This window comes from Hemiscyllium ocellatum, chromosome 32, assembly GCF_020745735.1.
Source record: "Hemiscyllium ocellatum isolate sHemOce1 chromosome 32, sHemOce1.pat.X.cur, whole genome shotgun sequence".
NCBI lineage: Eukaryota > Metazoa > Chordata > Chondrichthyes > Orectolobiformes > Hemiscylliidae > Hemiscyllium > Hemiscyllium ocellatum.
Genome location: NC_083432.1, coordinates 16088620 through 16102733, shown reverse-complemented (window position 1 = coordinate 16102733; position 14114 = coordinate 16088620). Strand labels below are relative to the sequence as shown.

At 42.1% G+C, this 14114-nt stretch overlaps 1 protein-coding gene across 4 annotated transcripts in view; it reads right to left on the bottom strand.

Moving 5' to 3' along the window:
• Positions 1 to 14114, bottom strand: part of LOC132831037 (formin-like protein 1) — a 273471-nt gene that overhangs the window by 42976 nt on the left and 216381 nt on the right. For all 4 annotated transcript variants that reach the window (XM_060849081.1, XM_060849083.1, XM_060849082.1 and 1 more), the window contains 4 exons: positions 11698 to 11822; positions 10846 to 11048; positions 7994 to 8228; positions 4341 to 4409 (listed from right to left, as the gene is read on the bottom strand). In XM_060849081.1, coding sequence (XP_060705064.1) covers positions 4341 to 4409; positions 7994 to 8228; positions 10846 to 11048; positions 11698 to 11822 — 632 coding nt within the window. The remainder of the gene's footprint in view (positions 1 to 4340; positions 4410 to 7993; positions 8229 to 10845; positions 11049 to 11697; positions 11823 to 14114) is intronic.

Genomic DNA, 14114 nt, shown 5'->3' with positions numbered 1-14114 from the left:
CGCAAGTAAGCGGCCCGTCTCCCCAATGTAGAGAAGGCCACATCGGGTGCAGTGGATGCAATAGATGATGTGTGTGGATGTACAGGTGAACTTGTGGCGGATATGGAAGGATCCCTTGGGGCCTTGGAGGGAAGTGAGGGAGGAGGTGTGGGCGCAAGTTTTACATTTCCTGCGGTTGCAGGGGAAGGTGCCGGGAGTGGAGGTTGGGTTGGTGGGGGGTGTGGACCTGACGAGGGAGTCACGAAGGGAGTGGTCTTTGCGGAACGCTGATAGGGGAGGGGAGGGAAATATATCCCTGGTGGTGGGGTCCATTTGGAGGTGGCGGAAATGACGGCGGATGATACGCTGTATACGGAGGTTGGTGGGGTGGTAGGTGAGAACCAGTGGGATTCTGTCTTGGTGGTGGTTGGAGGGGCGGGGCTCAAGGGCGGAGGTGCGGGAAGTGGAGGAGATGCGGTGGAGGGCATCGTCGATCACGTCTGGGGGGAATCTGCGGTCCTTGAAGAAGGAGGCCATCTGGGCTGTGCGGTGTTGGAACTGGTCCTCCTGGGAGCAGATGCGGCGATTTGCTTAAGGTTAATATGCCCATAAAGCAGCTATTTAGGAAAGCTAATAAAGTGTTTTGGTTTATTGCAAGGGCAAGCTAAGAAGGTTACACTTCAGTTATACAGAACACTGATGAGACTGTATCTGGAATAATGTATACAATATTTATCTTCTGATTTGAGGAAGAATGTAAATATATTGGAAACAATAAGAAGATCAGAGGAAATGTTGGACAGGCTTAGCTTGTATCTGCTAAAGTTTAGAATAATAACAGGCAAATTGATTGAATTACAAGACCTGGAGGCTTTTGACAGGACATATGTGGGAAGGATGTTTTCTCTTTGGGAGAATCTGGGAGTCAGTGTGTGAAGTCATTTAAGTCAGAGATGAGGAGATTTTCTTTTTCTCAGAGGTTCCTGAGTCTTTGGAACTCTCTTTTTCGAAAGGTGGTATAAGCAATCATTGAATGCTATAAAGAAAGAACTATATAGTATGATGAAACTGCTCCTTTAGCAAGGTTACATTGCCTTTGCTATTTTTTCCCAGAGAAGTCGTAAAAGACATGGACTCCGAAAAGTCTAAATTGAAGGGTTTTAGAGCCAGTTCGATTATAGCTATCAGATACTGCCTCAAGCAGTAGGCTTTCAAGTGTTTGAAAATGAACACTTGTACAGTGAAAGGGGAGTGGCCAGTTCTCCCAGCTCAGCTTATCTCTGGTTTGGTTTGGTTTTAACAGTACTGTTTGGAAGCTGATGGACCAAAAGAAGCAGGTCCCTGCTGATATGGCCTCTCTAGCTTCTCTCCTGTAAGAACCTGTGTTTGATTTTACCTTTTGTGTCAAGGGTTGTTTATGGGGGGTTGTTATAAGTAGTTGGAACAGCATCATTAAGTTGGGATAATCTGTCAGGTTTTCGGATAGGTTAATTTATTCTGTATTCTGTTCTCCTTCCGTGTTTAATTTGGTATTCTTGTCTATAAATTCTGTTTTGTTTAGAACTAAGTGGTTTGACCAGCAGCATCTCTCCTGGAATATCTGCTTTACTAGCAAAGTTAGGGTCTAGGCTACCTTCTTGAAATGTTTTGAGGGGGTTGGCCTGGTCCATAACAATAGCTTCTGATAAGCTTTGGGCTGACAGGTTATCAGGGACGGGTGGGAATGTGGAGTAATGAAATCAGCTATGATCTTGTTGAATGGTGGAACGGACTTGAGGGGTCGAATGGCCTAATCCTGTTCCTCATTCATAAGTTTGTATATCAACGTGTATTTTTACTGTAAGGAAAATAGAATGGAACAGTCTACATTTGTAACAATGTAAATGCATTTGGGTGGAACCTTGAATTGCTTTGAAAACGAGAACAATTTGTGCCTGATCTCACCCAAACTGCAAACTCTATCTTTGCAACTTTAAAGCGACATTCTGTTTGGAATAATACAACTTGAAATTAAATGACAAGCAAGTCTAGTAAAATGAGTGGTTATTTTCCAGGAGATAGGGGAGACAACAGGGGGTGTTGTGTAGGTGGTGGGAGGGCAGGGAAGGGAAAAGTAGGGATATTGAGGTTGGGCAGCATTCTGAAGATGAAGAGCTGGAGGAAACTTTCCAGAAGGGACAAGTTGGAAAACTTGAGGAACAGAATATCATAGTGCTGGGTCAATGGTGACAGAAAACATTAATAATGTCAGATGAAACAACGTAAGCGGAAAATAATGAGATTTCAAGTGAGGTCTGGCAGCATGCAATGAGACAAGGACTGGGCTCTGCTTTGAGTAGACATTGCTGAGATTAAATGGGACAAGGTCATGGAGAAGTTGAGGGCAAAGATTGCAAACTCAGCATTCTGACTGATGAGAAGCCAGTGGAGTGTGGAGAGGTTAGGAGGTAACTGAAAATGTGTTGCTGGAAAAGTGCAGCAGCTCAGGCAGCATCCAAGGAACAGGAGATTCGACGTTTCGGGCATAAGCCCTCCTTAGGAGGTAACTGAATAGGATATGTTGTATGGGCCTGTCAGCTTGCTGTACTGCATAGCTGCTGCTCATGGTCAAGGTGACTGCCACCATCTCTTCATGTTGTGAAAATTATAGAGTCTGACTGGTGTGGTCAAGGAAAACCATTTCCTGATCTAATTAGAACAATCTTTTAATGTGGCCAAGATAGAATTTATTGCATGTTCGTAACAATGTTAAACCTTGTTACAGAGACATGGAGGAGGATCATATCTTAGACTTCACTCCTTCAAAATCCTAAACTGTCCTGTCTGCAAGTCCATATGACAATATCAGAGTGAGTGGTGGTTATTGTACTCCTCAAAATTATCCCTTTCAGACCCATGTCCGACAAGATATGGTGATGAAGGGCTTATGCTCGAAACGTCGAATTCTCTATTCCTGAGATGCTGCCTAACCTGCTGTGCTTTGACCAGCAACACATTTGCAGCTGTGATCTCCAGCATCTGCAGACCTCATTTTTTACCAGAATAAAGGACAAGCAACATAACAGAGCTGAAAGCAATGAAATTATTTGAGATGTCGTTTTAGGAGGAGGTGAGTCACTTCTCTTGCCCCAGATTCTTACATTTTCATCCCTTTGCTAGATGGACTGCTACAGTGGTTGGGCATTGACACTAGATGGGATTATTAACTTGTAGTCTGCCCATGTAACGTGCATCACCAGAAGAGACGAAGGTTACTGGACTCTTTAATAAGGGATTACTAAGACATCACCGTCCCACAGACCAGCATAGAGACTCAGAACTCAGAACCTGAGAAACCCATCTTAAACAGCGATGAGTTGCAAAGGATTGGCATTAAACACATTTATTTCCTGTGCAGTATTCAGTGATTAAATTAAAGGTGCATTTCAGTCCTTTGAATTTAGATTAATAACTACTGGGTGCACTGACAGCAGACACAATACTTATACCTTGGGTTTGATGTCTAAATGTAATACATCAGTAGGGTAGATTGTACAACCTGTGATAATCTGATACAACTGATTAACATGTGTTTCCCAAATTCCTCTATCCGCTACTTTTACATGGGTCAGCTCACTTTTGTTTTCATGTCTGTTGCTGGAACAGAGCTAGGTTGGGATTTAATGATTACACTAAGGTGTGGAAACCATGCTGTAGAAATCCTTGTACACATATTAAACCCCTCTCTCTGTTAATGTAACAGAATATTAACCCATCAATAACATTGTGTCTATGTTCAAACCACGATGGAGGATTTCATGCGAGACAGCTAAATGTTAATGTTGTAATGCTCAGTGGTGGTGTAGGGTCTAGCTTTCTCCATTTGCTGATATTAGTGAAAGTAGTCATGATTTGGAGATGCCAGTGTTGGACTGGGATGTACAAAGTTAAAAATCATACAACACCGGGTTATAGTCCAACAGGTTTAATTGGAAGCACACTAGCTTTTGGCGCGCTGCTCATTCATCAGGTGATTGTGGAGGGCTCAATCCTAACACACAGAATTCTGTGCCTTAGGATTGAGCCCTCCACAATCATCTGATGAAGGAGTGACGCTTGGAAAGCTAGTGTGCTTCCAATTAAGCCTGTTGGACTATAACCTGGTGTTGTGTGATTTTTAACTGAGTGAAAGTAGTAAGTCTGTTTTTATATTGAAACACTAACATTAATCGACAGAAGTAGATACATCATCGGACTCTTAAAATACTGGTCAACTTTGGTGTTCTGCAGTCTGTTCCATTTCCCTGATACTTTCCCCTTTGCTGGTGAAGCTCCCAGCAATCCCCCAGCGTGGGTATAAGCTTAGCCCTATACAATCTTACCTCCAGAATTCTCTTTAGCTTCGCTGATGATTTGATGGACATCGATGCAGCAATGATAGCGTTCAGTTGCTGTAAGAGAGGGCAAGGACTTCAATGAGTTATGGACGATCCTACTGGAACCAAAATGTACAACCTAGAGTACTCAGAGGGAGATCTCGGAGGGAGACATGTTGCAGCATGGACGCTCATTGACAGCAAAAACGTGAGATTGTTCAGCATTTTATCAATCATTAATCAATGGCAGCATTTGTAAAGATGTTTTAGTTGTTTAAATTTTGAACCAGTAGTATTTTCATTTAAAAACATTTTGTGAGGTTTTGCAAAAAGAACCTTTTCATTTGTTTAAAATTGAATTCTCCTAAAACTTCCAAAGCTGCCTTCATTTTTATTAAATATCACTTTCAGTTTGGATATGGTTTGAAATGCCTCCATGAGGTAACCCCTGCTTTGTTTTGCTTCACGTATTCTGCTAGCCATGAGGTCTCGGAGTTGGGAGTGTGTATTGTGGTATTAAGGCTGCTCTACTCTGCTAAACAGTCCCTTCTCTGAGATGGTTACATCTCTGCCTTTGCATTATTTGAGAGTGACTATTGTCTAACAGTCAGGAGTTCCAACAAACATTTTTTTATTTAAACTTGCACATTGATGTACAGAAAACTGATTACCCCTCTCTTCCATTGATCTTCCACTCAAGAGCCTTGAGAGTGTATGAATGTCGATGATAGAGTTACATCATCTTCATTATCAACTCTTTCTCAGCGTGTATCCTAATGGGACCACTAACTAAAATTTGCTTAGTCTTGATTGTTATGGATATTAAAAAGGATGGGGACAATTTTAATTGTTATAAGCGCCTTATCATGTCTTATGCTGCCTTGGATCTTGTGTGGCTCTCCCTCCCTTCAATCCCTTCACAAACCCACCCGGTCAGTGATTCCACTGTCCTTTCTCAGTACTGCCCCATTCCTTGCTGTCAAAAGCACTTGGAATTATTCCCACCTTGGAAATCTGTTCAAGCTGCACCCGCAAGGATTCAAGTAGGGAGCGAAACTCTGATTTCCATCCATCCTATTGAAACCACTTTAAACAACGTCCTAAATTATATTTTCTGTACATTATCCCAGCTTGACTTTTCTGCATCATTTGGCTCAATCACAACAGTCTCTTTCAACACCTTTCCTTATTATGTAGCTCAGTGGTGCTGTCTGTGGCTTGGTTCCAGTCTTCCTTATTCAATCATAGACGCAGCATCTCCAGGAGCTTCCCTGACAGTCCTCACACAGTTATTTCTGGAGTCCCAATGTTAAGCCAACTCCTCTTCTTCAACTACATGCTGCTGCTTGACAATACCATTGGGAGTGATGGGCTCAATGTCCACAAAAGACCTGAATGGGACCGTTAGATACAGGAGCAAAAGCAGGCCATTCAGCCCATCAAGTCTCTTTATCATTTGGCTGGATCATGACAGATCTGATAATCCTCAACTCTATTTTCCTGTCTTTTCTCCATAACCCTTGATTTCCTTACTAATTAAAAATCTAAGTAAAATCTGAAACAATTGCAGATCTTTCTTCAGAACATTATTTGGGAGTGACTATTTCCTGACAGTCAAGGCTTCCAATAACCCTTTGTTTTTATATAAAACTCTTTCTGAGGATGGGTCACCAGACCCAAAACATTAACTCTTGGCTTCTCTTCACAGATGCTGCCAGACTTGCTGAGCTTTGCCACCAATTTCTCTTTAAAAATCTGTCTGTCTCAGCCTTGAATATACTCAATGACCCAGCCTCAACAACCCTCTGCGACAAAGAATTCCATAGATTCACTAGCCTCTGAGAGAAGAAATTCTTAAATATCTGTCTTAAGCCTGTTACCCATTATTCTTGTCCTAGACTCTCCACAAGAGAAAATAACCTTCCCCCATCTACCCTGTTAAGTCCACTAAGAATCCTGTATATAAGAATAAGCTTACCTCTCATTCTTCTGTATTTCAACAGATACAAGCTCAATCTTACTCAAATTCTCCTCATTAGACAGTCTAAAGCTTTTCTGGATTGCATCCAATCACGGTATCTTTCTTTAGATGAAGGAACCAAAACTGTTCACAGTATTCCAGCTGTGGTCTGACTGGTACCTGATATATTTTTAACTTTATTTTTATACTCCATTCCCTTTGAAATAAGGCCAACATTCTATTTGCTTTTCTCGTTCCCCTCTGAACCTGGGTACTAGCTTTTTTGTGATTTGTGGACAAAGGTCTCAAATCCCCCTCTGGTGCAGGTTTCTGCAGTCTTTATCCTATGAAATAACATTCAGCTCCTCTATTCTTCCTGCCAAAGTACATTTCCCAACATTATATTCTATCCCTACAAGTTTTCATCAACTCGCTTAACCTGTCTAAATCCGTATGCAGCCTCTTTCTGTCATTCTCACCACTTGACTTCCTGCTGATGTGTCATCCACAGATCCGGCAAGAGTTAATTCACTTTCTTCATCCAAGTCATTGATATAGTTTGTAAATAAATGTTGGCACAGCATTGATCCCTGTGGCATTCCATTACATAGAAGTTGCCTTTTGAAAATACCCTGCTTCTCCCAATTGTCTGTCTTCTATTAGTTAGCCAATTGTCTATCCATTCCAATACAATAATTTCAACACTCTCGGCTATTATCGTGCTAAATAGACTAATGTGTTGTACCTTATCTGAAAATCCAAACATATTATACCCACTGCTTTCCCGTTATCTACTTTACTTGTTGACTCCTCACATGGACACAAATGAAACCCAGTTCCTCAATACCTTCCGTTCCTCTGCTGCCTGGGGGCCGTTGGAATATTCATTTGACCAATAAACATGGTTAGCTCAACAGGGTGGACGCTGGTTTGGAATGCAGTGTGATGCCAACAGTGCAGAATGCACTCCTGCGTTGGGTGAGGTTACCATGGCGATCGTGATGACCCTCAGGCTAAACCCAATATCAGTCATCTCCCTCTAAAGAGAGAACTGGACTCAGACTATAGTGACGTTACCTAACTATCCCTAAACACATTTTACCCGAATAATACCTTGATTTCAATGTTTAAATTATGACGAGACAGAACACAAACTAGGACTGTATTCCTTGAATTAATCAAGTTAAGGAGCAGCTTGATTAAAATGTTTCAACATTCAGATAAAGTACATGGAGATAAACTATTTTCATTTGTCTAATGTTATCGGATGTGGTCTAAAAATCAGAATCCTCTTTCTCAAGAGTGAAATTAGGAAATAGATAGTAGACGTTTAGAGATTTCTTTCACAAAGGCCGACCTGTCATCAACTCAGGACAAGTTGATGCTGGTTGGTCAATCTGATAATTTTAAACCCGAGACTGATGGATTAGTGTCAAGAGTGGCATGCTGGAAAAGCACAGCAGGTCAGGCAGCATCCGAGGAACAGGAGAGTCGACATTTTGTGCGAGAGCCATTCATCAGGGTTTGATGAATTATTGTTAACCAAACTCAGGGAGGGAGATGAGGCAAAGTTGTGTATTTGGAGTAAGGTCAAAGAGCAGCCACCATTTCACTGATTGGGAGTATAGGCTGCAGGGGTTGAGGGCCTCCTCCTGTTGTGATGCCCTATGAACCCCAGGGTGGGGGTAGAAGTGCTCACCGGTGTCAGCAGCTGGATGCTGTCATTGAAGTTGCCCATGAAGATGATGATGTTCAGTCGTTCTGTGAGTCGTGGAATTTTGCTGAATTTGATCATGAAGCGATCCTCTTCCCCCAGGTCCTCCAGTGGTTTTTTATCGGCCTCATACTGCCGCAGTACTTTCCGCTCATACTCAGTCGGTATAAAACGAGTCAATAACTCGATGAAATCCAGATTGAGCAACTGCAAGTCAAATCTGAGTGGCGCAGGAGAGAAAAGTGATGCACGTGTTAGTCACAGAAAGGAATAGCGCCACAGACGTACAGGACAAGACTCAGACATGCAAAGTACCAAGCTCTCTATGTGCACAGAGGGGGGAAAGAGCTGGAATGAGTTATCAGGAAGGGCAAATGTGGTCAGAACTGTTTATTCAGGTAAGAAACAGATAGCTATTATGTATCGAAACATGGCTCAGGAATGGACAGGAAGGGGAGCTTTATGTTCCAGGACATCGATGCAAAAGGAGGAACAGAAAGGGAGACAAGAGAGGAGGAGTGGGACATTTTTGGTTAGGGATAACATTACGGCTGTACTTAGATAGATGTGAGGTGTTGCATCTTGGTAAGGCAAACCAGGGCAGGACTTACACAGTTAATGGTAGGTTTCTGGGGAGTGTTGCCAAACAAAGAGATCTAGGAATACAGCGGCACAGTTCCTTGAAAGTGGCGTCGCGGGTAGACATGGTGGTGAAGGCGGTGTTTGGCATGCTTGCCTTCATTGGTCAGAATATTGAATATAGGAGTTGTGGTTGGACAGAACATTGGAGAGGAATCTTTTCGAATATTTCATTCAATTCTGGTTGCCCTTCTATAGGAAAGATGTTGTGAAACTTGAGGTTTGTTAGAATGTTGCTGGGGTTGGAGGGTTGAGCTATCGGGAGAAGATGAACAGGTCGGGGCCATTTTCCTTGGAGTGCCAGAGGTTGAGGGGGTGACCTTACAGAGGTTTATAAAATCGTGAAGGGCGTGGATAGGGTCAAAAGCCAAGGTCTTTTTTTGCCAGCATAGGGGAGTTCAAAAGTGAAGGGCATAGTGTTAAGATCAAAGGGGAAAGATTTAAAAAGGACCTGAGAGGTAACTTTTCTACACAAAGGGTGATGCATTTTTGGAAAGAGCTGCTAGAGGAAGTGGTGGAGGTGGATACAATTAGAACATTTAAAAGGCATCTGTATGGGGATATGGATAGGAAAGGTTTAGAGGGACCTGGGTCGAATGCTAGCAAATGAGACTAGGTCAGATTGGGATGCCTGGTCGGCATGGGGGAGTTGGACTGGAAGGTCTGTTTCTGTGCTGTATGACTTGATGATTCTAGTAACTCCCCTTACTTAAGGAAGGATGTAATTGTATTGGAGGCAATTTAAAAAAGGTTCACTCGATTGAATCCAGAGATAAAAGGTTTGTCTTGTAAGGAAATATTGTTCAGTTTCAGCCTCTCCTCACTAGGGTTTAGAAATTGAGAGGAGATCTAAAGGGGAATGACAAAGGAGACCATTAATGAGCTTAATTTTAAATTCCTGATATTTTATTAATCAATTGAATCTATTGCTTTGATGAAACCTCTGGTCATCTGATCTTACATGTCCTCACAATGATTGGTCTCACACTCTGTTTTACAAAGTGTTTGTGAAGTGTCTGGGGCTATTTTATGTTGTTAAAGCTGCTATATAATTGTGGTGAGTTGTAGCTTTCTGGACCTTCAAGTTTTCTAGTCTGAACCAATATTATGAATGACATGAGCAACTAGTCAACGCTCTTCAGGTGTTCAACAAGGGACTGCCTACCTTGAACAAAAAGCACCCCACCCCCCACCACTGGAAGGAATGCCAGGAGAAAGGTTGGTGGAGTAAAAATCTCAAACATCTACAAATTTTGAGCTGCAGCCTGCTGGTGGGTTAACACGTGCCCCTGAATTTGTTTCACCTCCTGGTTTTGTTTCAGCCATTCAATACTCAATGTGTAAAGATAATACCGAGGAGCAAGAGTAGTCAATGCAACTCCTCAAAGCCAGCTGTCAGTCACTAAGATCATATTTAATCCTTGACCACACCCTCATTTTTTGTCTGATCTTCACAACCATTGATTTACTTGGAGTCAAATCCCCAACCATCTCATTCTGCCTGAACATCTAGATCCCTCTGGAATAGATGGGATATGGAGGTGCCGGTGTTGGACTGGGGTTGACAATGTCACAAGTCACATGACACCAGGTTATAGTCCAACGGGTTTATTTGAAATCACAAGCTTTCAGAGCGCTGCTCCTTTGTCAGGTGAACAGCAGGTTGACTTCACGTGATGAAGGGGCAGCGCACCAAAAACTTGTGATTTCAAATAAACTTGGTGGACAATAATCTGGTGTCGCATGACTTCTGCCTCTTCAGAAGTCTGAGTGAAAAAGAATCTCTGTACCTTAATCGTAAAGGGCTGATCCCACGTCTATTGATGACGGTAGAGATTTTTTGACTGCAGATGGAGGCAGAAATGGGGTCAGAAGTAAGAAAACCTTTGAATTATTCGCAGTAGTTTCAAATTTCCAGTGCCTTCCTAACCCTGTTTGGATTTTGTGGCTTCATATTATTCTCCACTGCTATACCAGATCTCGCATCCAGTTTCAACACCAAGAACTAATATCTTACCCTAATTCAGCTCTCTGTATTCAATGCAGAATAAGGAGCACGCAGAAATCTCCTTGCTTATAAAGCACTCGAAAGGTTTCAAGGAAAAACTACCATCACTCCACTTCCGACCCATTCAAACACACTTTGTCGCTATAACTTACTTAATGTTTGTCCATTCACCAATCACAAAAAGGCTTACTTGTCAATGGCACTGCAGATTTCATCAGAGCTCAGGCCTCCTTTTCGCAAAGTAATGGCCAGGTTCTTCGCTCGGTTTGACTCAATCAGTGTCACCTTACTCACTGCCTTCTGCGTGACCTTCATTTTTAAGGTGTTGATATTCACTGATGAGCCCTGAGCCTTGGTTTTAAATCGCTCCTCAAACTCGGCCATGTTCAGCTCCTAGAAATCAGGTGAATAGTGTGAAGGACAGAACCGATTGATTTGATTGTAATTTCAAATCTAGATTTCAATAATTATTGAACTTCCATCAATTTTGTTTTTTTAAAAAAAGTAAAGAAGCCTTCAATGTGGCTGCTGTGATGTCAATGAAAATGAGGCAGCCATGTTGTGCTAGAAACCTTCAATGTGGCTGCTGTGATGTCAATGAAAACAGGGCAGCCATTTTGTGCTAGAAACCTTCAATGTGGCTGCTGTGATGTCAATGAAAATGGGGCAGCCATTTTGTGCTAGAAATCTTCAATGTGGCTGCTGTGATGTCAATGAAAATGAGGCAGCCATTTTGTGCTAGAAACAGGAAGTGAAGCAATCAGTGTTTTTCTGGAAGGCAGGAAATGCTAGCCAAGAACAATTTGTTGCTCACCTGCCAGCATGCTTTACCTGATCATAACTCAACATCAGACCCAAAGGTTGACATTTTAGACCAGCATCATTCCAGGGTTCTGTACCTGACATGGGATCAACTCAATCCTGGAAATTCCTGGTGCAATATGCTTCCAAAAGAGCCAAGAGAATCACCTCCAATTCTGTCACTGCAGCTAAAGCATTTAAAACTTTTGACATACTTTCTGTGTCAGCAGCAACGTCTCACCTGCAACAGCTTCTCATCGTCCAGTTCAGTGAAGACAGTTCCGTTGATTTGATTGGGTTTCAGTGCTACCCAGTTCAAGATTGGCATTCGGAACTTGGTCTTGATTGGCTGCTTTACCTTCAGACCTGCAAAAGGACACATACAACAAATTGACTGCTGTAGAATAATCTTGGCCAAGCAAATGTCACAGTTAGATCTCACAACTCTGGATGTTATTTTAATTCCTAAACTTCTTATGAAAGCTGTGGGAAAGTTGAGATTTTTGACAAAGAAAATGCCGCAAGTTACCACAGCATCGAGGCTGGCTACATTTTTCGATACAGGCAGCTTCACTTATAGAAATGTAGAGCATAGCAGCGGAAATGGGCCATTCAGCCCATCAAACCTGCTCTGCCATTTGTTATGACCATGGTTGATCATCCAACTTACTCCCCTGCTCCTGTTTCTTCCCCATACCCTTTGATTCTTTTAACTCTACAAACTGTATCTAACCACTTCTTGAATGTTTTGGCTTCAACTGTCTGAGACAGAGAATTCCACAGGCTCTCCACTCTCCATCTCAGATATGAGAAGATATTTCTCGACATCTCAGACATCACCTGTGGGCCCACACCATCATGATGATCAGTTGTTACAGTAGCTTGGCAACAGATTGAACATAATATCCATGACAACATGTGAAAGTGACTTCATATATGGTTCTTGTGGTACCTTCAGGCACCTGCACCATATGAAGTTATCATATTCCCAGTGGAGTTGGCTTGTGATGAAGTTAGGATTAGGGTTAGGGTTAGGATTAGCATTAGGCTTACAGTTAGGTTTAGTGTCAGGGTTAGGTTTGGTGATAGGATTAGGGTTAGGGTTAGTGTTATGTTTAGAGTTAGGGTGAGTATTAGGATTAGGATTAGGGTATGATTAGGATTAAGGTTAGGTTTCAGGTTCGGCTTCAGGCTAGGGTTACGATTAGGATTTGACTTGCTTCCTGCTCTTGTCTGATGTAGAAGTTAGAGATGGGCTTCGGATTAGGTTTAGGATTAAGGTTAAGGTTAGTTTTTCTATCTGCCTCTTGTTTGATGTAGGTGGAAGGGTGAGGGTTAGTGTTAGGATTTGATTTGCATTAAGGTTAGGATTAGGGTTAGGATTAGCATTTGTGTTAAGAATTACATTTAGGTTTAGGTTTATTGTTACTGTTAGTGTTCAGGTTAGTGTTAGGGCTAGTTTAGCATTACTGTTATGTTTAGTGTTTATGATTAGGGTTAGCGTTAGGATTAGGGTTGGTTTTAGATTTAGGATTAGTGTTAAAGTTAGGATTAGGTGTAGGATTAGGGTTAGTGTTAAGATGAGGGTGAGACTTGGTTACTGCCTCTTGTTTTATGTAGATGGAAGGGTTAGGATTAGGGTTAGGGCTAGGTTCTTGCCTATTATCTTATGTAGATGATAGGATGCCAACAACAATGATATCGGAGTTGGAAGCAGAGAAAAAAAGCTCTTGGTTTGAGCCTGAAAGATAGAACACAATGCCTGTGAATGGCCCATTCAAAACCTGGCCACACAGGTTGGGTGTCAACTTGGAAATCGTTCCTCCACCTGCCAGGGACAGGCAGTTAGAACCGGACAGATTGCTCATCAACCATGTTATTGGAAGATGTTCGAGCCTCTACCTTTGTTGCCCATTGTTCCAGATACAACACGTTAAAATACATATCGCCACAGCATCTCAGAGAGATAGGGCTGGGAGGGGGCTTTGAGCTCAGTCAGCTAGACCCCCAGTTCAGTCTAGATTAGTGTCAACCTTATGTAGTTTGATGCCCCTTCTGGATGGGGTATGTTTGGGACCTGCCTCCTTACCTTCCAGCGGTTGGAGGTCATAGCACTGGGGCTCGGATCTGTCTTTGGGCAGAGAATGGAAAAAGAAGAATTTAAACTTGAAAGCATGAAACCATCAACAGCAGTGAATGATGGAACGTCAGAAAAGCTCCTCAGTTTCAAATAGGTTGAAAGAAAATGATTGCTTTTAGCAAGGATGCATTAACAGGCTTGTATGAAATGCTCTTGAACTGTCAGCTTCACAAAGGCACAAACCCCTTTCCACTAAAAACCACAGGTAGAGGGACTTCAAGAGTGGCATACTAATGTTTCTGTTCTAATGCCAGATATAACTTGGCTTAAAATGTATGCAATAACTGAAATGTATCAGTGTTAGCTTTGTGAGATGATGATCGTTAAGTCATTTCCTATCTGTGCTTCTAAATTCAGCTTTTTTTTTCTGACTCTTCAGGTACAGCCTGTGTAAAATTGCTGAGTTACTTCATAATTTTAAAAGACAACACAACTTGATTTTTTAAAAATATTATTGTTTTGGTTCAGAGCTGGGGATTCCCCTTTATAATACTATCACTGACACATGCAGCACATGA